The sequence below is a fragment of the Spinacia oleracea genome, chromosome 4 (assembly GCF_020520425.1).
Source record: "Spinacia oleracea cultivar Varoflay chromosome 4, BTI_SOV_V1, whole genome shotgun sequence".
Lineage (NCBI taxonomy): Eukaryota > Viridiplantae > Streptophyta > Magnoliopsida > Caryophyllales > Amaranthaceae > Spinacia > Spinacia oleracea.
Window position 1 is genome coordinate 137,599,413 of NC_079490.1, and position 24,085 is coordinate 137,623,497.

Below are 24,085 nucleotides of genomic sequence, written 5' to 3' on the forward strand. Positions count from 1 at the left end.
CCTCTGTGTTGCAGTTGGAGCTTCTTCTGCATCTGCAACACCTGCTGAAAATTCGAATTACTACTTGTATTCATTGCACTTATTTCTTACATGTTTCTAGGTATTGTTTCAGCTTTGCGATTTCTGGGTAAAAGGGATCCTCAAATAATATATAGTTAACCTGAACTTGCTAATGTCACAATGGACTTTCCACTGTCAGGGTGGTAACCTCATTTATTTCACTTGCTAACTTTATCATTTATGCAGGCATTTGCACCGCAGTATGTTCACTTTTTACTGTCATATAATGCTGAACACCTGTGCCGCAGTATGTTTACTTTCTCTTTTTTGTTTGCTTATTCTGTATTGTCATATCATACTTGATGGTGCTTTGTGATGCTGCTACTGAAATTATTTATAATCAATAAATTTTTATATATGTGTTAGACCTAGCTAGCAGATGATCACATCATCACAAGTTAGATATTACAGTGTTCGTTTCTCTACTTTTTGCAGAGTGGTACCGGCTATCTGAACTTTCTCTTGGAACTGATTACTGGAAGATTGAAGTTGATCAAACAAGGAGATTCTTAATTTTTGGTAATGTTGTTGTGGTTATTGTTTCTTTTTACTCTTTGTTTTGGAATTATCGTGGAATTGGTTAAGTTTTTATTGTGTGTTTCCTTGTAGACTTGGATTCCGTACAAAGGGCAAAACACAAATACTAGGTTGTTTGAGAGAGGTGACTCAGGTGAGCGCGTTCTATTCATGGCTTTTATATGGTATTGATGAAAGGCAAGACAGAACATAACCTTTTATGATCTGCTTACTTTTTGTCGGGTTCTTCAGTTGCTACTCATGATGCAGGCTATTAGCGGGTTTTCATTTCATCCAAGGTCAGAGATTCATCAGATATAGAGACATGATGGGACATCTATTTGGTTAGTTTTCTCAAAGAACCATAAGTTTCATCTTTATTCAGAAGTCTTTCAAAAGTGTATATTGAAGCAGACACTTAACTGTGCAGGGAAGAAAATGTACTTTGTAACATGGTTTCTCCAATTTTTAACCTTCATTTTGGTAAATATTGGTTTCATCCTTCTCGGAGGCAGAGCACTGAAGGTATGTCTTTCATTTTACCTCATCAATACTAGTGAAAGATATTAAAAAAAAATAGAAACAATACAACTGCAAAAAGAACATCTATGCAAATATAAAGCAAGAATCTGTTACCAGTTAGTTAAACTTCTAATGGTCTTCTTACAGGAGATAAATCTGGTGTTCAGTGACACATCCATGAGGCTCCAGTATTTCATCATTATCACAGGAGTAGTATACTGCATATTTGATATTGTTGTCCCAAGCATGTCTGCCATGAGAGTGTGGATAGGAGCTTCGGCCATTCTCACCTTCGGTTTTATTGGAGTCCTTCTCGTGGTATCAGCAAAAGGTGGTTTGCTTAATGCTACACAATTTTCAGTGCTCTAAGAATTAAACTTCAGTCTGCCATAACATGTATATATACCAAAGTTTCATACGCAGTAGAGAAACATACTGAAGAAATGAGTGCCTAAAAGGTTTGAGGGTTACTTACCCTTACCAGGATCCCAAAGCTAAGCTTGTCCAGAACCTGACTTTCTGGGTCTTTGGCCTAACACAATATACCATTTCTCTGCAACATCATTATCTCCATTGCTCATCTTGAGATGGATTAGGAGCTACCCTTCTTCAAAAGCAAAAACAAAAATAGCATCAATCCTTTCCTCTTTCATACGAGGAGTCATGGTGGGTAAGAGACGAAAGTAAATGAAGGATGAAAGACGCGTTTTTAGATTGTTGTAACTCGGAAGTCGGAATGAATAAACAAATCCTAACATCTAAGAAATTTAGATGCTGAAACTTAATGTTTTACCTTACAATCCTCACTCAAATCCTAACATCTAAGTATATGTTTGTGTGTGTGTGTGTGTGTGTGTGTGTGTGGATGTATGGTCTATAGAGCTAATATTTTTTTTCTTTCATTCTACTCCCACAATGCATATTTCAGGCCAACTAATAAGTACTAAACTACTAATGTAGGTTGCTCATTTGTTATTACCGCCTTTTCCAAGATTACTCTGTTCTTCTGATGGTTACAGAAAGAAATAGATGTCTTAGATTGGAGTAGAAGCCATGGTTGATACTCTTCACAAGTAGGCGCATGGTCCTTTGTTCTCAATGACATTGAGATTCTTGATAAGGTTTTTCTTCTTTCTAGCTAAAGCTCTGGTTTATTTACATTGACTATATATGAGTGATTGTCTCTTATGTTCTTGATTATTTTCTAATAATATATCAGTGTACACAAGGAGTTCTGTCTTCGTCAAGGAGTACCCTCACCCATCTCGGACCTGACTGAAAAGGTTGCTTCTTGTGGACAAAGATGCTCCAGCAACACCCCAATCCGTGAGGTGAGATTCTCAGATTTTCCATTTGTAAAGTCATGTTTTAAAATATTGGATTGTCCTGCTCTTGCTCAATTTCTATTGGGTGTTAAAATTTTATTCCTGAGGTCAAGAATAGACCTCATGCTTTTTCTAGAATTATGGGCATAATAATCTGTGGCACTTAGTTTCAGCAAGGTAGCAGCTACACATATAGGAGCAGACCATTCAGGTGATGTTTCACTTATTATTTACGTAGAGGATGATGGGCTTTTGATTGAGCTTTTGAGGCCAGTATCATGCAGAAACCACAAGAGACTTTAACTTCATGGAAGGCATTATTGCCATTTAGGATAGGAGAAAATTTTGTGTGGGATCAAGGATTGTAGTATCTGTAGCAGGTTCTGATAAAAATTAATAGAGAGTTAGTTATGTTCAATAAGTACAATCAAACCTGCCCTAGTGAAAATGTTAGCAGAAGGTTACCCATTGTATGGTGGTTGAATAAAGTGATATAACATGAATTCCTTGTTTGTAATGTAAGTATTTAGGGTATACAATGTAAGTGGAGCTAGAAAAAACCGACTTCATGATAGATATGTTGTGGGTCAGACAGTATATGTGATTAGTAGATATGATGTTTTGCATTATTAATGTTGCTACCTAATTTGGTGTTGTAGATATGATGTGGTGCCGATTTCGGATATGTGTAAAGTGATTTCTGCAAATAGTTCAACACTCATAGTGGCTGTAAGTGAGTTTTGCATTGCAGTCTAGAGAAATCAGTTGAAGATTGGATGTTTGATCTATATGAATTGTTAGAATCAGATATCAAAATTTAGATGAACTTTGTTCAAAATGATTGCTCCTTTGACAAGTGTTTTCGGTTACCGCATTTAGGCATTTAGTTGTGCAAACTTAATGTGTTGAGTGTGATTTAAACTTCTTGGGGTTTCTAAGTATCAGGGCTAGTTTCTTTTCTAGTCTAAAATAAAATTCAGATGTGATGTGCGTTAGTATCTATGTACTCCTGCAGATGTTATCCTTGAGCACTAGCATTGAACTGAAAACATGCTTTGTCCTAATATTCACACAGGCAACAGAGAGGAGCTAGAGATGTGCTGAATGAAACCACAGAAGCTCATCTCCTCAAGAAGAGACCGCTGAACACACACTGGCAGCTAGCATCACCTGCGTAGGTATTAATCTTTCTATTTATTGTAATCTCATTTTTGGGTTACCATGGAGTTGACATTTCTTGTGTGTTTAAATTAATAGAGATGTGGCTGGAACAACTGCTATTAAAACAGTCGAGCTAGATGCAGCTCTTGGAGGGAAGGTTGTGCAGCATAGGGAGCTCCAGGGTTTTGAATCTGACAAATTTTTGTCGTACTTTAAACCATGCATCTTACCTTTAGAGGGTGGAGTTGAATCTAGAGTTTTGTCGTACTTTGGTCTGCAGAGTTCTTTTTCGAATTATTGAAAATCAAGTGCGCTTGAGCAAGAAGAATTTCAGGGAATATATTCCGTGGTGCAAGCTGAAGTGCTGCTCCTACTGATGTGCAGCTGGCTCATTCAAGAACACCACATACTGATTTTCTTTGCTTTATTACTGAACCAGTACGAAGAAGGGGAAGGGTATTGTTGCAATTTTTTTATTTTTTTCCATTTCCATTTTGTAAACGCATAAAAGTAACTTGTAAAAGATACATTATTTTTTAATATACTTAATACTTGTTTATGCGAAAAAAAAGAAAAAAAAATTAAAAAAAGGTGGAATAGAGGACGGTTATCTAAGACAATTGTCCTCTATGTTTATGTAAAAAAGAAGAATATAGTACGCCTATCTAAGCAAGATGTCCTCTATTTTATTAAATAGATAACATTTAAGTGTCCCAACCGTTCTCTATTCCTTCTTAATTTTCTGATTTAAGGAAGGGAATAGATGACGGTTAGAGGAGACCACCGTCCTCTATTCACATGTATATAGAACGCCTATCCCAATCGTCCTCTAAACTATAGAGATCGCTTAGCGGGAGAACGGTCCTCAGGCGTCCTCTAAAGCCTATTTCAACAGTTCTCTATTCCTTTTTTGTAGTAGTGGTTATGTATCAGCTTTAATGTTTGGGTTCCATTATCCAATAACATGTTAGACAATTCTATAAGCTAAATAATGGGCTATATATCTATATATTTTTCATTATTTTTAGAAATCGATTCCCTTAAAATGAACAAGCATTGTACTCTGAATCATTTATTCATAAGTAATCAAACAAACAAAGCAACTTTAACATTAATTTTTAAGCGACTTGAACCCCTACGTGTGAGAGGATCGTTATCACCTAAATTAACAGAAAGTGTACATACCATATCCAACCACATAAGTGTTCATACGAAATGTAAGGGGAAATATTAATCCAAAGGAAAAATATAAATCAAATGGGAACCGGATGGGCAAGAACGGAAGCAACTTTGTCCTTAAAAGTTTGGTTGACTTGGGTGAAACCATCAGATGTACCCTTATAAATAACATCGGCAGAACGAGCCAAGTTTAGAATCCGAGTTAGCAAAGGCTTTGGGATAACATAAGGTTTAAGCATCGCCTGATTAATATCTTTCCAAGCATCCTCAACTTCTACACTTATCTTCTCTTTTGCTTCCTCCTCAGACATCCCATGTTTCTCCATCAAGCATTGCACAGCCGAGGCCACATGCTTCCTTTTTTGTTCAAACTAAACATGCAATTAATTAATTAATTAATACAAATTAGATTTAAACAACCTACTTAACGGAGATCGATCGATCGATCTATGCATGTGATGAATTAATTTTCCAGCATAAAAGTACATGCTTGTACGCACCTTATGGCCACCTAAGTCGTCCATGAGTCGAAGAATTGTAGATGCAGCTTTAATGACATTAGGCATAGGATCTTGGCATGCCCATTCAAATACCTCTTTCGTTGCAATGTCTCCCATGCCTAGGAAACAGGCAACTGTGGCATGAGGATAGGGAGATGTTACCAATGCAATCTTCATATACTCATCATATGTAGGAACATATTTTTTGTCGCACCATATTGCCTCTTGTAAATAGGCTTGGCTTAAAGCTTTCACCTATTAAAAAATATTATATTCCACAGGACTTAATTGAATACCAAGTATTTACGGCCCGTTTGATAGTCGGTAATAAACGGTGGGAATGGGAATAAATTCTAGTGTTATTTGGCAAGAAATTAACATCATGAGGCCTATGGTAATGAAATTTTGACTTAAGCTTGGTGTTTTTCTTCATAGATTTGCATTCCCATCTAATACCACTCCCCAAATGGTAATGGATGGTAATGGAAATTTATAAAGAAAAAGGATAATTTTGAGTGAATTAGCATTACCATGGGAATGGATGTTGATTTTCCGTACAAATTTACATACAAATTCATTCCCATTTACACCATTTATGGCCGGCTACCAAACGGGTCGTTAAGGTTTTTAATTAAAATAAGCTAAATATATACCTGTTCTCTTGTATAGTTAACGCAAAATGATCTTCCTAGTTTGGCAAGATCTTCCTCACCTTCCTCACATGCTTCAACCATTGCGCAATAACCCCATTTCACATGCTCCGAAAGTTGGTCCACATGACTTTTGTCCCATGACCTGAATTACAATTACTTAAGCATCTCAGTATTCATTTCTACCTATATATTGATCTTAATAAATTTCGGGAAAATAAGTTCAGTTCATGAAAGATAAGGGTTAGCAAAGTACGTTCAGTTTACAATTAAGCTAAGATCTACACCCAAAAAAAAAAAACCAACCTTTGAAACATTTCAGTAAGGGGTTGGAGTTCTTCAACCGTCCCATAAGCATCATATGTATCGTCCAATAGTACAGTTGCCTTGAATATTTTTCTATAAATTTTCCTTGCAAAAGAAAATTGGGGTTCGTGGTAGGAACCTAAAATCCAAAGATACGCCTCTGCTGACCTATCTCTACCAAATGATGCTTTCATATGTAGTCCTTTCCACCAACTGTATTATCAATCATTCAATTGGGATTACATTAAAATTAAACTAAGTTATCACAAATAATTGTTAAACTTATTGACTTATTGTTATGAAAGTGATTACGTACCTTGTTAAATCTTTTAGCTCCTTTTGGTGCAAGGCTTGGAGCAAATTGAAATCTAGCTTTGCAAATTTGAGGAGAGTCTTATTATGAGATGCATCCTTTTCATAAATGGAGATGTAATGCCTAGACTCTACTCGGGGCATCCCCTTGTGAAGAGGTTGGTGAAGGGCATGAGCAACTTGATCCGCAAGTGGAGAGCTTAACTCGTCAACCACAGCGTTGAGATGAGTTGTAGTAAAAAAAAGGGCTTCGTCGAGTATTTTGTCATCATGAACTCGGACATGGGAGGCCTCATACAAGCTTAACAATCCTCGAACGTCCTTGATTATGGACTCCATAAAGCTTCCATTCTCATCCTTGAACTTGTTTAACACATCTGCGAGCCAATCATTTTGTCAACGTAGACATCTAATACAATAATTTGTCTATACTATACGCCTATAGGCTGCGTGTTATTCACCATTAAAAAAATTACTTCTAAGTCCAATAAATCCTTACAAGTTCACATGAGTTTCAAATTTTCAAACATGACTTTTACTCTCTAATAAGTTTTAATGAAATGCAATAAGTTCCAATCACATATATTTTACACGCCTAATAAGGTCCCATGAGGGAAAGTAACTTGAAATTACATCAAATCAAGTTCAACCAGGTGAAGAGAACCACCTTATAAGGCAACCTAATTACTTTACATAGCTAGGAAGATTAATTAATTATTTCTTCCTCCGTTCCTTTTTTATCTTCCGTTTTCCCGAAATAGCGTTCCTTTTTGTTATTTATGTTTCTAATTTTGGACAAATTTTTTTACCAACATAACCCCCTTTTACCAATTCTTAAATGGACTTGGTTCACACTAAATTTATTGTGGACCATGCCTTAAAATAAAGTCAACAACTTGTTCCTAATTTATTTTGGCATTTTATTAGGATTATTATGAAGAAAAAAATCAAATTAGTGTCGTCGTTACATGTTGTGCTTGAATAATGTGATTTTAAGTCACAATTTGCTTTTAAAACATAGGGTTACTATGCTTTAAAAAATGGTTACTATGTCTAAGAATTTCAGTGCTTAATTCATTATAGTTATTATATGAACAATAAATGTCACTATGAGTGTAAAAATGGTGCTAGAGAAAATTATTGATTGTTGGTCTACACTAATATTATTGTGGACCAGGTCTACGCAAGAATAATCCCCCTTCTTTATCTTTCTAATTACCCCAAAAATACCTATGAATCTCTACATATTCTACCATAAATTTCTCCACCATCTCTTATTTAACTCATTCACATTTTCCCATTCACCCACCCATATGCACCCTCCCTTTTCTAATTTTTTATTCCTTTAATAAAAAAAAAATATAGTCCGTATTCTATTTCCTTCATTTCATTATTAGTTTCTCTTACACCTAATAATTACAAGATTCTATAAATTCTTAATCCTTCCCCGATTCCCAAATAGAAAGATAAAAAATGAACAGATAGAGTAATACTTTATTCATTTTTAGGTTAATCATTCAAATTTTTTAAGGTCAAACTTTGCAATTATATTAGTAAGATCATAGAAAAGCTTCAAGTGGGGATCCAAAGTACCTTTACCACTAATATAAATGATTCATACGTAGTTTTGGAATTAAGTTTAATTAAATGCATGCATTACCATGTTGTCGTAGTAAATAAAAATGCATATGGTTTCCGCAGTTGTACAAGAAAACATACCGCAAGGCACAAAGAAGCCATGTTGCCTTAGAATTCGAAATCGCAAAGAAACATGGTATAGATCGTCTTTGACACATTGGTCATGGAAGCTCTCAAACACCAGCTTTAATGCATCCTCAATCTCATTTTCGAAGTGATATTCTAGCCCAAGACGTTCGATGCCGTCGATGAAATTCAGCTGCTCAACTGAGTTGCCCTTAGTTTCCTCCAACTCCTTCTTCACTTCCTCTTTCAGTTGTTTCACTTCTTGCTCTTTCTGAGCTTGGATTTCCTAAACCATCAATATGTAAGATTTTCTCAGCAGGGGATACCATAGGTATTTACTACATATGTTTCACTAAAATATAGTTCCTCCGATTTTTAATACTCGTAACGTTTGTGATTTCTACATTATTCACATGTTATACTTTGACTATTGTTGGAGATTTATACGTAAGTTAAAATATAGTCATTGATATCTTGTTAGATTCGTCTTAATATATATTTTTAAAATATTTACTGTTTATAATTATTGTTTAAAAATAATTAAAGATATTAATGATCAAAGTTGTTCATTGGCTTGCGTGAAAGTGACAAACGTTGCGAGTAAAAATGAACGGAGAAAGTAATTGGTTTTTCATGGATTATAATAATGCTAAACTTTGACATGCATACATTCGTTAATATTTTACTCCTTTAATTTCCGTTTTGGTTATTTCACAATGTCTAATCATTTTATTCAAATGGATCGGAGGGAATATATTATAAAATCGATTTTTGACAAAACATAAAAACTATATGGAATACATCATATAATAAAGATTTGGGAGTTATTAATTACCTCGTCGTGATGAGGATTTTCGAAATTAAGAAAATGGTGACCCCAATGACATGGATGAAAGTTGGCAATGGGACGAGATTTTTGGTTTTCAGAGTTTTCACCTGACATTTTTGGTTTTAGTCTTGGTTTGGGTTTAGGTTTCTGTTTGGGTTTGGGTTTTGGTTTTGGTTTTGGTTTTGGTTTTGTGAGTCTTTATGCTATAATCACCTACTCCTTATATAGCACTAATTAAGGCAACCTTAAAGGCTTGAATCAATAATTGATTTCTTTTTTTTCTTTTTTTTCTTTTTTTTTGATAAACAATAATTGATTTCTTAAGTGACGCACTATTCTACCCACTTTGGATTTTTAGTATTGACAATTTTAAATGCATCATCATTCAAAATCATATCTTTCAAAGTACTAATGGTGGCCATCCTAAGATAAATATCTACTTTGTATTTTTCTTATATTCTATGTAGACAACCTCGTCTAGGAGGGAGGCTACATCGCTGGTAGGGATGGCAATGGGTCCAAGACTTGACCCAGATCCGGTTGGACTCGGTCCAAAAAAATTAGACCCTGTGGATCTCGGTCTTTGTTTAATGGCGCGGGTCTGGGTCTGGGTCTAAGAATTAAAGATCCAGATCCGACCCACAGACCCATATATATAAAAAAAAATTATTAAAATTTAAATATGATTCAATGTTTATGTGCTAAACTTTATTTAGTTTTTATGATGCTAAACTATTTAAATATTGTTTGACGTGACATAATATTAGAAACTTCTCTAGAGTTTTTTTTTTCCCTCTAGAGTTTTCTCTTGGGAGGGCTCTGTCTAGTACTGCTAGGGTTTCCTTCTCGAAGGTTTTTTCTCGATTTTCCGAGGGCTATGGCGACAAATTCTACCAAACCACAACACGAGGAGGAGCGAGACACCAGTACGGTGCTCGAGATTACAGGAGATACGGAGAAAGTGGATTGGGTGATTGAGGATGAAGAGGAGGAAGACGCTAGGGTTACGTTGGGAATTGTGGGCCGTGTATGGACGGAACGTAATGTAAATGCAAATGCCCTAATCTCGACCATGAGGAGGATTTGGAACCCTAGGCATGGAATGGAAGCGAATTTGATTGAGAAGAATGTCTTCTTCTTCCAATTTTATCATTGGAGGGATAAGGAGCAGATTCTTGAGGCCCAACCATGGCACTTTGACAGGCATGCTCTCATACTCAGTGAAATCCAAGGTACTGCGAAACCGTCTGACATACCTTTGCACTCAATACCTTTCTGGGTTAGAGCATACGATTTACCGTTGAGGGGCCGAACAAATGTGGATAATGCAAGGACTGTAGGGAACAAGGTTGGTACGTTCATGGAGGTAGACACTTCTGACATCATAGGCATCAACAAGTCTATGCGGGTGAGGTCCCTGATAGATGCAAGACGACCTCTTCGGGACAAAATTTTACTGAAAATGAAAGGGGGAAGGGAGTTCGAGGTGAAAATAAAATACGAGAAGTTTCCATTGTTTTGCTATGTGTGCGGGATGCTTGGTCATGGAGAGAAGGATTGCGATGCGACTAAGGGAGGTGCGCCAGTAACTCTACAATTCTCTGATGAGCTGCGTGCTTCACCATGGAAGGCGAACCGAGGAGGGAGGGATGATGGTCAAAACTCTGCTAATATGGGGTGTGCAAAGAAATTGTTCATTACCAAGAAGAAGAAGGAAGTGGAGAAAGGGGAGGTGGAGTGTGTAAACGAGATGATGAAAAAGCTAGAAACTGTGTCCCTATGTGTTGAAGAGGAGGTCCAAGGGGAGGGAGTGAAACAAATAGCAACACATGCTGGCCAGACTAGGGGATCGGATGGGGAGAGCAAGGAAACTAGAGTGACGAAACAAGGGTTGCTCCCTGGGAGCGAGGTAGGGCAAGACACGAAAAAGGTGGGTGGGAATGGTACTGATGAGGTGGGGAAAGTGACAGAGGTAACGGGAGACAATGTAGTGAGGCAGGTGGAACCAACGGGAGCTTCGCTCCTACCCCCATTGAACTTTTCAGTGGGATGCTCATCATCAACTACTGGACGTAAGTACAGGAAATTTAGGCGTGAAGGAGGGGAAATAGGGTCGCAGGGGGTGGATGGAGAGGCAGTGTTCATGGGGGGGAAGCGCAAAGATTGTATGGAGATCGATGAAGAGGAGGATGGTTTGAAGAGAACAAAACAGGCGGACCGTGAGGGGTGTGTCAAAGTAGCGGTGGTTGGTCTTCACCAACCCCGCGAATACCAATGAAAATATTAAGCTGGAACTGCCAGGGGCTTGGCAACCCCCGACAGTAACAGCCCTCCGAGACAGGTGTTGGAGGGATAGGCCAGAAATTTTCTTCTTGATGGAGACGATGATCGATGCGCAGAAGTTGGAGAGAATAAAGGTGCGGTGTGGGTATACAAATGGGGTGTGTATGAGCAGTGACGGGAGGTCGGGGGGTATGGCATTCTGGTGGAGAGATATCAATGTGAGGGTCGCGTCGTATTCGGACCATCATGTTGATGCGGAGATTCTTGATCACAACGGCGATGTGGCATGGAAAGCGGCGGGGGTGTACGGGTGGCCAGAGAGGGAGAGGAAACACTTAACGTGGGAAATGATGGGGAACTTATGGGGTGAGTGTATGAGTCCGTTGGTTTTATTTGGGGATTTTAATGAAATTGCAGGGCCATCGGAAAAGGAGGGAGGGGTGAGTAGAGGGGAGAGACAAATGGACGCGTTTAGGGCTGCTATGGATCAATGTAGGGTGCGGGATTTGAGCTATAGAGGAAGCATTTTTACGTGGCAAAGGGGATTATCTACAACTACTGTTGTACGGGAACGCCTCGACAGGTTCCTGGCTAACGTTGCATGGTCCACCCTTTTCCCCAACGCGGCTGTAATTCACTTGCCTCGTTACCGTTCCGATCATACCCCATTACTTCTGAAATCCGATTACTTGGGTGGTAGACATCAGGTCGAAAGGTTGTTCAAATTCGAGGCCCTTTGGCTCTCGAAGGAAGAATGTGGTGATGTAGTAGCAGCCTCATGGCACGAACAAGCAGGGGGGTCAGTGACGGAGAGGATAGAAAATTGCTCTCAAGCTTTGTCTGCGTGGGCTGCGGGTACCATTGGTAGTATTAAAAAGAAGATCAGGGAGGTGGAAAAGGAGCTCAAGGAGCTGCAAAACAGGTCACCTGATGCTACGGTGATCGAGAGGAGTACGGAGATTTGTGGTAGGTTGGACGAGTTGCATATGCTTGAGGAGTCTTACTGGCATGCTCGAGCTAGAACTAACGAGCTTCGTGATGGTGATAAAAACACAAAATATTTTCATCACAAAGCGAGTCAGCGGAGGAGGAGGAACTATATTGCGGGCTTGAATGATGAGCTAGGGGTGTGGACAACGGAAAAGGTAGAGGTACAGAAAATCGTTGCTCGATACTTTGATGGTTTATTTGCAGCAGAACCTTCAAATGGAGGTGAGGAGGCGTTAGCGGGCCTCGAACCGGTTGTCAATGGGGAGATGAATGCACGGCTAGATGCGGAGCCAACTGTGGAAGAGGTTCGTGAGGCTCTATTTCAAATGCACCCGAACAAAGCTCCGGGACCAGATGGTATGCATGCCTTGTTCTTTCAAAAATTCCGGAATATAATTGGGTCTGATGTTGTGAACTTTGTGAAAGGGTGGTGGAGGGGTAACGTAGACTTGTGGCCGATTAATAAAACATGCTTTGTCCTCATTCCCAAGTGCAATGATCCAAAATTGATGAGCGAGTTTCGTAGATTAGCTTATGTAACGTTCTTTATAAGATCATTTCAAAGACAATGGCTAATAAATTAAAACCTTTTTTGGATTCGATTATCTCTATTAATCAAAGCACTTTTGTTCCGAAGCGACTTATTACAGATAATGCGTTGGTGGCTTTTGAGATCTTCCATGCAATGAAAAGAAGGGGGGAGGGGAAGGATGGGACGATTGCTCTCAAACTTGATATGAGCAAGGCATACGATAGAGTGGAATGGAGTTTCCTGGAAAGGGTTATGTTTCGTATGGGCTTTAGCGACAACTGGGTAAGGCGAATTATGGATTGTCTTTCAAGTGTTTCCTTCTCTTTCAAGATCAACGGGCAAATATCCGGGTCCGTGTATCCGACAAGAGGGTTGCGCCAAGGTGATCCTATCTCTCCATATTTGTTTCTCTTATGTGCTGACGCCTTTTCTACCTTGTTATCTAAGGCTGCTAGAGAAAATAGCATTCACGGGGCACGCATCTGTCGTGGCGCTCCTAGAGTGTCGCATTTGTTCTTCGCATATGACAGTATTCTATTTGCCAGAGCCAATTTGCTAGAATGCTCTAAGATTGCTTAGATCATCAGTACTTATGAAAGAGCTTCGGGTCAGAAAGTTAATTTAAGCAAAACGGATGTGGTATTTAGCAAGCGGGTGGGCTTTGAGAGAAGGCAGGCTATTGTGGAGACCTTGGGAGTACGAGAGGTGGTGAGGCATGAGAAGTACTTGGGCTTAGCGACAATCATAGGCAAATCCAAAAAGGTGGTTTTTGCGGGCTTAAAGGAGAGGTTGTGGAAGAAGTTGAATGGATGGAAGGAAAAGCTCTTGTCCCGTCCTGGCAAAGAAGTATTGATCAAAGCAGTTGCTCAAGCCATTCCCACTTATATGATGAGTGTATTTAAAATCCCGGATGGTTTGTTGGATGAGATGCAAGCACTTATTGCCCGGTTTTGGTGGGGTTCGTCGGATACGGGTAGAAAGATGCATTGGCACAATTGGGAATCGATGTGTCTACCAAAGTCAATGGGCGGCCTAGGCTTTCGCGATCTTAAATGCTTCAATCAAGCTATGCTAGCAAAACAGGCGTGGCGACTTCTAACTGATACCAATTCACTGCTTCACTCGGTCCTAAAGGCACGGTATTTTAAAAACGGTGACTTCATTGATGCAAGAAGGGGGTACGATCCGAGCTATACATGGAGAAGTATATGGGGCTCAAAATCGCTGCTGCTCGATGGCCTTAAGTGGAGGGTTGGGAACGGACTAGACATTGGTGTGTGGGAAGAGGCGTGGTTACCCGGCGAGGGCACAAGTTTGGTTCCAACGCCAAACCTGAATTTTGACAGTGAGCTAAGGGTGAGTGATCTTATTGATACGAATGTGGGGGCCTGGAATGAAGAGACAGTAAGGGAGATTTTTAATGAGGAAGAGGCTGCACTAATCCTTGATATCCCCGTATCCGAGTATATGCCGTCCGACCAACGTTACTGGTGGCCTTGCAAAGATGGGGTGTATTCTGTGAGAAGTGGGTACTGGTTGGCGAGGCTCGGGAAGACTCGAGCGTGGGCTACCTTATACGGTCCAAGGGAGGAAAGATTATGGCGATGTATGTGGAAACTTACGGGACCTCCAAAACTCCGACACTTTATATGGAGAGCTTGCAAAGGCAGCCTTGCGGTGAAGGAGCGGCTACATTATCGGCATGTGGTGGATAATAGTAATTGTCAGGTATGTAACTGCTCTAGTGAAACAATCTTCCATTCTTTGTTTGAATGTACGGCTGCCCGTGTAATCTGGTCACAAAGTCAGTTCGCGGACTTAATAGCGGAGGCCCCCTCTACTTCTTTCCCCACGATGTTCGAATGGGTAGCAAGCAGGTTGAACGGAGACGAGTTGAGATGGTTTTGCACAATAGCGTGGGCTGCGTGGTTTTGTAGGAATGATAAGCTGAATAACAATGGCGTGGCTAACCCCATCCAAATAGCTGCGAACTTTGCAAAGTTGGTGTCAGACTACGTCGAGTACGCACAGTTGGTCTTCACACCAGCTCCTGGTGCAGCTAGAGGTAGCGCGTTAGGGTGGAATACACCTATGGAGGGGCACATCAAAATCAACTCTGACGCCCACATCGCGGGCGGTTCTGGTGTAGGATTGGGTGTGGTTCTGCGGGATTCGGAGGGGCAGATTGTGGCTGCAGGTGTGAGAAAGTTGGATGCTAGATGGGGTGTGGAACAAACCGAGGTGGCTGCGGCGAAATACGGTTTACAGCTTGCTCACAGGTTGGGTTTCCCAAGGGTGGTGCTGGAGTGTGATTCAATGAATGTTGTGCGTGCTATCAACGATAGAGCTGCTGGCTTCTCCCCTCTTATGCTGTTTTATGAAGATATTGCTAAATTGAAAACCTCCTTTGAGTCTTTTAGCTGTAATCATGTTAGTAGAAAGTGTAATACGGTGGCTCATCTCATGGCAAGATGGAGTACCAATGTCCGAGAGCTTGTTTTTGAGGACAATTTCCCCCAAAGTCTCACCACTTTGGCGGGACTTGATTTAATATAATATATGTCGGCCTAACGTTTCTATCAAAAAAAAAAACATAATATTGGAAACTTTAAATACTTATTGTATTACAAGGATAATATGAATTTTTCCCTAAACAAATTTAATGAATATTCCATATTTAGTGGTTTTATTAAAGAAACATTACGTTAAAAAAATGGGCGAAAAAAATTACGTAATATAAGAAAAATGAGGGACAAATTTTTTTTGGAAAACAAATACGCTTAGACCCATTTAGGACCCAGATCCGACCCTAGACTCATTAGACCCAGTGGATCTGGGTCTGGGTCTGATATTTTTAGACCCAACGGATCTGGGTCTGATATTTTTAGACCCAACGGATCTGGGTCGGATCTGGATCCACCTCTTAACAAGCGGGTCTGGGTCTGGATCCTGTCGGACCCGATCCAGATCCGACCCATTGCCATCCCTAATCGATGGTGGACAGCGGCACAATTACCCCATACCCGGGGTAAAATGGTAATTTCTTCTCATGAGGTGAAAAGTCAAACAAATTACTAAGTATAGGCAACAAGGACAGTACTTAGTACAACAATGACTGTATTTTAATATAACAATGACAGTATTTATGCAAACGATGACAATACTTATATAACATGCACTTGTATACATACTTTTACCCATTCGTTTAATATGCAACACTTTTATCCATTCATTTAAGTGGTCTCTTTACTTTTTATATTTCATTACAGTTGTATACATAATTTCCTTTTTTTGGGTGATTGTGACAGTATTTTAATACAACAATGACTGTATATATACAACAATGACAATACTTATATTACCGTTGACAGTATATAACAAGTTAGCAACACTTTTACACATTTATTTAAGGGTGGGCCATGTTTCCAATTTTTTTTTTGGGGTGGGTATGGGGTCCTTATTTCGCTGGTGACCAGCGATGTAGACAACCTCGTCTAGAGGGAAATTAAATAGCATATGAATGCACATGTTGTTTGGTACTACGTAGAACTGTAGAAGATGATAACTAGGAGGTTGTTTTTCGCATATTAGATATGTGTGGCAACACATATATCAACTAAAAGATAAATAACTAAAAGACAAAAAAAAGTACCATTCTGTAAGAAAAAAAGTACCATTTTTGTTTTAAAAAGTACCATATATTTAATTTCTTTTTTGTCATTTTTCCTATTTTGTCTTTTGCTATGATATGTACTTGCAAGCACATATCTGATATCCGAAAATATTTCCTCGATAACTAGTGGCAATCGAAATAAATTTGCATTGTAAATGTGTTGGAAATGTCATATTACATTACCCGTGGACCGTGGTACATCAAGTATCTCATTTTCTTAATTTCTAAATATTGATTATCACCCATTACCCCCAGATGAAAACTCTGTAAAAAGTAGGGATGAAATTTCATTATCATGAACATTATGATGTTATTTATCATTTCAAATTACACATTAAGGATTGAACTACTACGAAACATACTATTAAATGGGTCATAAGTTATGGATTTTATCAAGTATTGAATTGTCCTATACGAGAATGTTGTTGTAAACAATTTCTGTAAAATTAAAATTGCACTACTACAAAAATGTCCAAAGAGATCTCTAAAAACAGACCTCTTATCTTAATTAAAAGGTCTCTTTAGTTTAAAAGACCTCATATTATAAATAACGGGTTTCTTTACTCTCTTATATTAACTTGGTCCAACTTAAAGACAACAAAATATAAAGCAGAGACCCGATGACATAGATAGGAGGTCTCTTATGTGGACTGGGTCCCCTAGGTGAATAAAGAAGAGACCCTGTTAGCTCTGATAACCGGTCTTTTCCCAAATTTTTGTTTGAGGATCTTTTCCTAATTTAATTAAAACGAATATAGAACTTGGAATTATTTCGTCCAAGAAAAAAAATGGAAACAATACCCAAATTTCTTTCTCCCTTCCTACCAGCGAAAACTAGTCCCCAATTCCCCCGTTTCAGATCCAAAGTCAATCAACCCAAAACTCTCACTTCTTTGTTCACAATCAAAACCCCAAATTTCTTCCTCAATCAATCCCTAATATACTAATTCCTGCACCTCATTAGAATTGATAAACAAACCCTAATTTCGGAAATCTGAATTTCAGTTATGGAGCTTCAATCGATTCAATACTGCAACTTTCTTCATCAAAATCTATATTAGCCATGGAGGTTTTGTATGGCGATTCTAGTCGCAAGGCTCAAACAATAGATCTAACAGAACAAAGGATAATCACAAGCTCAAAGAGAAGTTGAAGAAATTTTGGGTAACGAATTAGTAAAGCTCACTTTCTCTCTCTCCATTTTCAATTTTTATTGGGTTTAGTTGGTGTTCTACTTTTAATTGAATATTTAGGTATTTGCAAAGTTTTTCTATGAAATTTGGCCCTGCAAACTCTTACATTTGAACAAATTTCTTCCACATTGTAAGTATGTTTTTCTTCATCTTTTAGTGCTTTAATTTGGATATTTATTTTAACTGGCATTATCCGACTGATTTGTGCATTAGATTGAATCTATCATGTCCGCCTTTTCTCTCTAGGCACAGTCTTGTTTTTGCTACCAAGATATTCTATCTTCAATATTTTGACCAATGTGATTTTCATAGTTGTTTTGGACAATTAGGTAATATGTATGGCTGTGAATATTTCTTTAGAAATAAATTGATGTGTTGTGTTTATGGAAGTAGGAATTACTGTGATTATTGTCTTGAGTTGGAAAATTCCTTTTGACAAGAGGTAGTTTTCTTTTCCAGGGTCTGTGTTATCCCTCTTGTTTATCTCTGTAACTCCAATTTCATGTTTTATCAAATAGTCTATGGCTCTTTACATTTACTAATTGTGAGTGTTTGCTGATTTGTTTTTAATGGCAGGGTGAAGATCATGTGTGCTTGGTCAGGGATTTCACCGGTAATTGGAAAGATCCAATTAAGGCAGTGCACAAAGGAGGCCCAAGATTTGAAATTGAAATTCAACTACCAAAAGGGAAGTAAGTATAAGCTCTGGTGAGCAATACAGTATCATTTTATTATCATAATGGAGCACGAAATAAGAATATTAATTTTTCTTTTCTGCACATCCTTAGTCAAATAGTGGGAGATTAAATTTGCGGGGTGCGGTTGTAATGAATCAGATATTCAATATAAGCAATTAACCAGAATTTAAGCAAGACAAATGGATCAAAATTGAGCAATAGAGGAAGTTGTTAAAGATTAAAGATAGTAGAGATGAGAACACCAGTCTAAGCATTTGAGAGGCTTGTACAATCTTCTTTTTTCTTTGGTCTCTCTCAAAACAGAAAATTACATTCAAAATCAACATTATTCTCTTTCTCTCTCCTCTCTTCCCCTTTTATTACATTTTCATCACAACTTCTTACACCTTTCTAACCAACTATCTAGTACTCTGGTAGCACATATTTTCTTTAATGGAATGATGGTGTCTGCTCATTGTACCCTTTACCTTAAGCCTAAGTCAGCAAAACAGGTGGTCAGATATGTTATTTTCAACAAACTAGACTAAAATTATGATTTCCTTGCTCTTTCCAATTTGTTAGGCTTTGATGATAATGTTTAGCAGTCTGATATTCGTATAAACAAACAGTTATTCCTTCTTTTCTCTCTCTATATCCCTTGCAGGCCTTTAAACTGTTATGATTACATTGAATGAGATAATGCAACTTTCCTCCCTCCATGATAATGTAGAACAATTTTATTTCACACGTCTGTTTGAAAAAATTCTTATTTCTCGTGGTATCCACTCGGGCAAGCAATAGAACTATGATTTCACCACTCTTGTGTGGAACTTGTCTTTTTTAGTTCTTTTGGCTTCGAACAAAATCTGAGCTCTTTTTACGTTCAAACGGTTAATTGCTTTCATGTGAAGTAGATGGTAAATTGTCTATATCACTAAATAAATATTGGTAACCTGCTAATTATGTGGCCATCTTTGATTGAAATTGTTTTATTCATCACAAGAAATTTTATAAATGTTCATCATTAGAAAAAGTTTCTTGTAGAATTTGATGGAAGCACTGTCAACATTAACATAAGTAGCATTTTTATAACTGATTAATCGTTTTTTAAACTTACAGCAATACAACAAATGTCTTTGATGTTGCTGGTGGCTTGTTCATTCCATCATATAGATATTTTGTAACCATTGTTGATAAAAGTAGTAGCAAGTGCAGAGTTCTTCTACATGCATGTGGCACTTTGTCCCGACATTATTTCTTTTGTATAAGTTATTTCTTACCTTAAAACCAGTTGATTGATCGATTAGCTAATGTGAGTAATAGAATTCTATATCACCTGCCCCACAATCGAGAATAATACATACTTATCCCCTTTTTAATTTGTTTTCCCTCTTGAGTTCAATACTTGACTACACCCTGTTTGCTACCTTTTTCTAGTTGGAGCTTTACGCGTTGTTGTTGTTGCAGGATACCGATGAACTACAGGTAATTTAACGCCTCTAATTGTGCTTGTAGATTGCTTGATCTAAATTATGTTAATATAGTCTGCCTATTTCATTAGTCCTCTGTTAAATCTTCCAGCTTCACTTTGAAAGGGTGTAGCAGCTATTTATGAACAAAATGATTTAAAATTCATAAACCTCTTGTCTTTGCAAGGACTTCTAAAGTTGATATGACTACCTATGTCATGGCATTAGATAATATAAGTGTAGTAGCTGGAACTCAATACATCCGAGTTTCCAATTAAAAAATGTCATTAAAATAATTCCTTAATTAAAACAAACTCATTTATATATCCATCAAGTTTCTTACCCTGCAATAGCGAGAAAGTTACATTTTAAAGTATTTATTTTTTTGTCAGCCAAATCAACACAAACTCTAATTTTGGTCCATGCTTATATACTCGATAGCTTACCAATGTGTACAAGTTAATATGAAATGCTCAATTCTAGTTGGAGATTGTTTTGACTTATCTTTCTGAGTTGTTTTCTTTTCATCTTAGTATTGCATTCTATTGTTGGAAAGCATGCAGTCGGTCACACTTTTGCATCGTAGGAAATTTTGTTGTATATTTATTTGAACATTTGGCTCACTCTTTGCTTGCATTTTTTTTTTTGTAGTCTGAAACCAAGTGTGCTCTCGGTAACAGTGGGATGAATGAGCCCCTAGGTGCTCGCTCGTGCCCGTTTGTTCTTATGCTTGTTGCGGAGAGCTTCTCTCATATTGAAGTACACGATGCGTTGCTCTTTATTGACAACCATTTTTTGTTTTACTCAAGTTGTTTGTGCCCACATTAATAATATGTATTATTGTCCCTTATAGGATCTTGTCATAGTTATGCAGACCTTATAGTTTTTTTCTACTTTTTTTTTATTAATTTTTTTGGAGAATACATTTGATGTAATATGAGATTTTTATATATATCAATAGTATGAATTATTATGAAATTATCAAGAAGGTTTAATGCTAATTTTTTTTGCCTAAAATTTGTCTTGTATATGCTGCTATAAAAAAAATTACGAAAATAAACCAGTAGATGAAAAAAAGTTCTCTTACGTTTAATAATAAAAAAAAATAAAAAATATCAAAGAGACCTCATATCTTAAATATGGGGTTTGAATTTTATAAAATTAAAAAAATTAAAAAAATGCAAAGAGACCCCCTTTCTTATATATGGGTCTCCACTTGTTACGAAACATACCCCATATCTCTAATGAGGGGTCTCTTCCCCTTGGAATTTTTTTTCATATGACTTACATAAGAGACCCCTTTTCTTACCTGACAGGTCTCTTTTTTCTTACAAAGATACCTCCTCATGACGAGGGGGTCTCTTTATCAAAGAGACCTCTGAGATAGAGACCTCCTTAGAAGGGGTCTCTTAAGCCATTTTAAAAGAGTCTCTGTCCTTTTTTGGAGTAGTTAAGAATTATTTTGGCTCTTAAGTCTCAATCCTAGCTAAATACATATGTACACTTGTATATACTTCTTCCTTTTTTTATATACTTGGTTTTTTCACTATTCACACCTTTTTACACCATTTTTTGTGATTTTTTTTAAGGAAAAAATATAATACAGCATATGGGTGTTTGTTAGAGTAATCTAGATGTGCAAGATGAAGATGACTTAATTTGAAGATTGGTTAGAGCAAGTAGCCTAACTAATATAATTTGATTGTGCCGAGCATTACTCCTTTGATCTTATGGTCGAGGTTTGGAGAGAGCCCAATTAACAAAGCTGATAGTGATTTATTCATATTATCATACTAAATGTGACTTACATGTAAGAGGTAGGGATGTGTATGGGTCTAGGACCCGACCCAGATCCAGATCCTGTTGGACCCGTCCCATTTTTCATGGTACGAGTCTAAGTTTTCTAGACCCATTGGATCGGATTTAGGGCGGATCTGGATCTATTTGTCAATAAACGGGTCTGGGTCCAATATATAATTTTAGACCCAGATCCGGTCTATATACGACCCAAGGACCCATTTAATTAATAAAATAACAAATATATTAATTTAACTTATTTTTAAGCCTATTTTTGACATTATTGGTATGAGAAGCAATATATACTCCCTCCGTATTTATTTAAGGAATACACTTGACTGGACACGAGTATTAAGAAGAAAAATTAAATGAAATAAAATAATAAAGCAAGTAGGGTTAGGTAGATATTTTTATAAGTAAACAAGTATGGACCATGTCATTTTAGGGGGTGGGAGGTGGGGTAAGTTTATGAAATTATTTGTTTAATAGGATGGCGGGTCATAGGTTAAATTAGATTTATTATTTAATTAGATGGTGGGGTTGATAAGTTACTAAAAATGACAAGTGTATCTCTTAAATAAATACGGCCGGAAAAGACAAGTGTATCCCATAAATAAATACGGAGGGAGTAATAACTTATGATATTTTATATACGAATGTGATGATAAATGATGGCAAACTAATAGCCTAGAAAAAATTTTAGTCACAAAAAAAAAATATCAAGACCCATTTTAGACCCAAGACCCGCCAGACCCGTTATATATGGGTAAGGTCTGAATTTTTAAAACCCATTGGAGCTGGGGCGGGTCTGAATCCACGTGAAAATTATGAATCTGGGTCTCACTAGACCCACCCCGGACCCGCCTCATGCACATTCCTGGTAAGAAGGTAGTAAGTAGACACTAAATGTTCCGCATTTAAAAAAAATAAAATAAAAAGGGAAAAAATTACTAATATACTTGGTATAAGATTAAGAGATTATTCTGCCTATTAAAAGTTGATTTTATGAGTTTAAGTTTCTTCTTTCATGGACTTTTCACATGATCTACGAATTTTATCAATAGTTACTTATTGTACATGTAAACTTGGATGATTCTCCTTGACGAGGCTATGTATTATCATTAACATATATATAGTGTACAATGCTAACTAGGGTTACATATTACCATAAATACAAACCTAAATATGGACAAATAATATTTACATATTATTATGTCTAACACACCCCCTCAGTCGGAGCGGGAGGAGGACGGACGCTCAGACTGTTACGAAAGTCTATGAACAATGGTGAAGGGAGACCCTTGGTGAAAATGTCAGCATACTGAAAAGATGAAGGCACATGAAGCACCCGAATATGACCAAGAGCAACCTTCTCACGAACAAAGTGAATGTCCATCTCCACATGCTTAGTGTGTTGATGGTGCACCGGGTTATGAGACATGTACACCGCACTAATATTATCACAATAAACAATTGTTGCCCTCCGTAAAGGACAATAAAGCTCTAGAAGAAGATTCCGGATCCATGCCGTATCGGCAACGACATTTGCAACACCTCTATACTCGACCTCAGCACTGGACCGGGACAAAGTAGCCTGACGCTTAGACGACCACGAAATGAGGTTGTCACCAAGAAAGATGCAAAACCCAGAAGTAGAACGGCGAGTATCATGGAAACCACCCCAATCTACATCAGTATAAGAAAAAAGACCTGTAGCAGGAGTAGAGGAGAAATGCATTCCATAGTCAAGAGTACCTTTAACGTATCGCAGAATACGTTTCAAGGCATGAAAATGTTGTTCATGAGGATCGTGCATGAATAAACACACTTGTTGAACCGCATAAGAGATATCAGGTCTAGTGAAGGTAAGGTATAGAAGTGCCCCTCCAAGTTGCCTATAGAAAGAAGGCGTATCAATGGGCTTCCCACCATTCGCACTAAGTTTAGACTTAGTATCAACAGGAGTGGCAGCCGATTTACAAGAAGACATATCGGCCCGAGCGAGAATCTCCTGAGCATACTTGCGCTGGCAAAGGAACATGTTTTCCTTGGTACGTGTGACAGATATACCAAGGGTCCAAGATCCTTCATTGCAAACTCGGAACTGAGAAGAGTGATAATATGTTGCCTGATAGTGTCTGAAGAGCAAGCAAGAATGATATCATCAACATATAATAGAAGATAAGCAGTTTCCGTACCTCTGCGGAAGATAAACAATGAAGTGTCACTCTTACTGTTAACAAACCCCAGCGAAAGAATATAGGTCGCAAATCTTTGATACCAGGCACGAGGGGCCTGTTTCAGCCCATAAATAGATTTGCGAAGAAGACACACATGCTTAGGCTTGTCAGATGAACAAACCCGGGTGGCTGATGCATGTATACCGTCTCCTTTAGGTGACCATGAA

General features: G+C 37.9%; 2 protein-coding genes and 2 long non-coding RNA genes across 7 annotated transcripts; 3 read left to right on the plus strand and 1 right to left on the minus strand.

The window, feature by feature from the left end:
* The first annotated feature begins 216 nt into the window (after nt 1-216).
* On the plus strand, nt 217-4,509 carry LOC110795027 (uncharacterized). 4 transcript variants are annotated; one of them, XR_008918512.1, is made up of 10 exons: nt 217-307; nt 496-579; nt 670-730; nt 847-920; nt 1,007-1,101; nt 1,246-1,429; nt 2,059-2,219; nt 2,318-2,429; nt 3,499-3,601; nt 3,681-4,509. It is a non-coding gene; the product is annotated as an uncharacterized lncRNA (long non-coding RNA). The 4 variants fall into 4 exon arrangements; XR_008918513.1 differs by lacking the exon at nt 217-307 and adding an exon at nt 3,083-3,152 and having other exon boundaries at nt 344-579; XR_008918511.1 differs by lacking the exon at nt 217-307 and having other exon boundaries at nt 344-579; nt 829-920.
* Nucleotides 4,510-4,630: 121 nt separating this feature from the next.
* On the minus strand, nt 4,631-9,276 carry LOC110795055 ((-)-drimenol synthase). Its single transcript, XM_022000034.2, has 7 exons — nt 9,071-9,276; nt 8,251-8,521; nt 6,536-6,908; nt 6,220-6,432; nt 5,917-6,058; nt 5,264-5,518; nt 4,631-5,134 (listed from the first exon to the last, which is right to left on the minus strand). The coding sequence occupies exons 1-7, from the start codon at nt 9,176-9,178 to the stop codon at nt 4,838-4,840; spliced, it is 1,659 nt and encodes a 552-aa protein (XP_021855726.2). The 5' UTR covers nt 9,179-9,276; the 3' UTR covers nt 4,631-4,837.
* A 2,172-nt stretch (nt 9,277-11,448) lies between these two features.
* Nucleotides 11,449-15,425, plus strand: LOC130471941 (uncharacterized). The gene is made up of 3 exons (XM_056842299.1): nt 11,449-12,694; nt 12,988-13,343; nt 13,449-15,425. Exons 1-3 carry the CDS (start codon nt 11,449-11,451, stop codon nt 15,423-15,425), a joined length of 3,579 nt encoding a protein of 1,192 aa, XP_056698277.1.
* Nucleotides 15,426-17,245: 1,820 nt separating this feature from the next.
* Nucleotides 17,246-20,859, plus strand: LOC110795056 (uncharacterized). The gene is made up of 4 exons (XR_008918516.1): nt 17,246-17,706; nt 18,312-18,427; nt 19,850-19,897; nt 20,533-20,859. It is a non-coding gene; the product is annotated as an uncharacterized lncRNA (long non-coding RNA).
* The last annotated feature ends 3,226 nt before the right edge of the window (nt 20,860-24,085 follow it).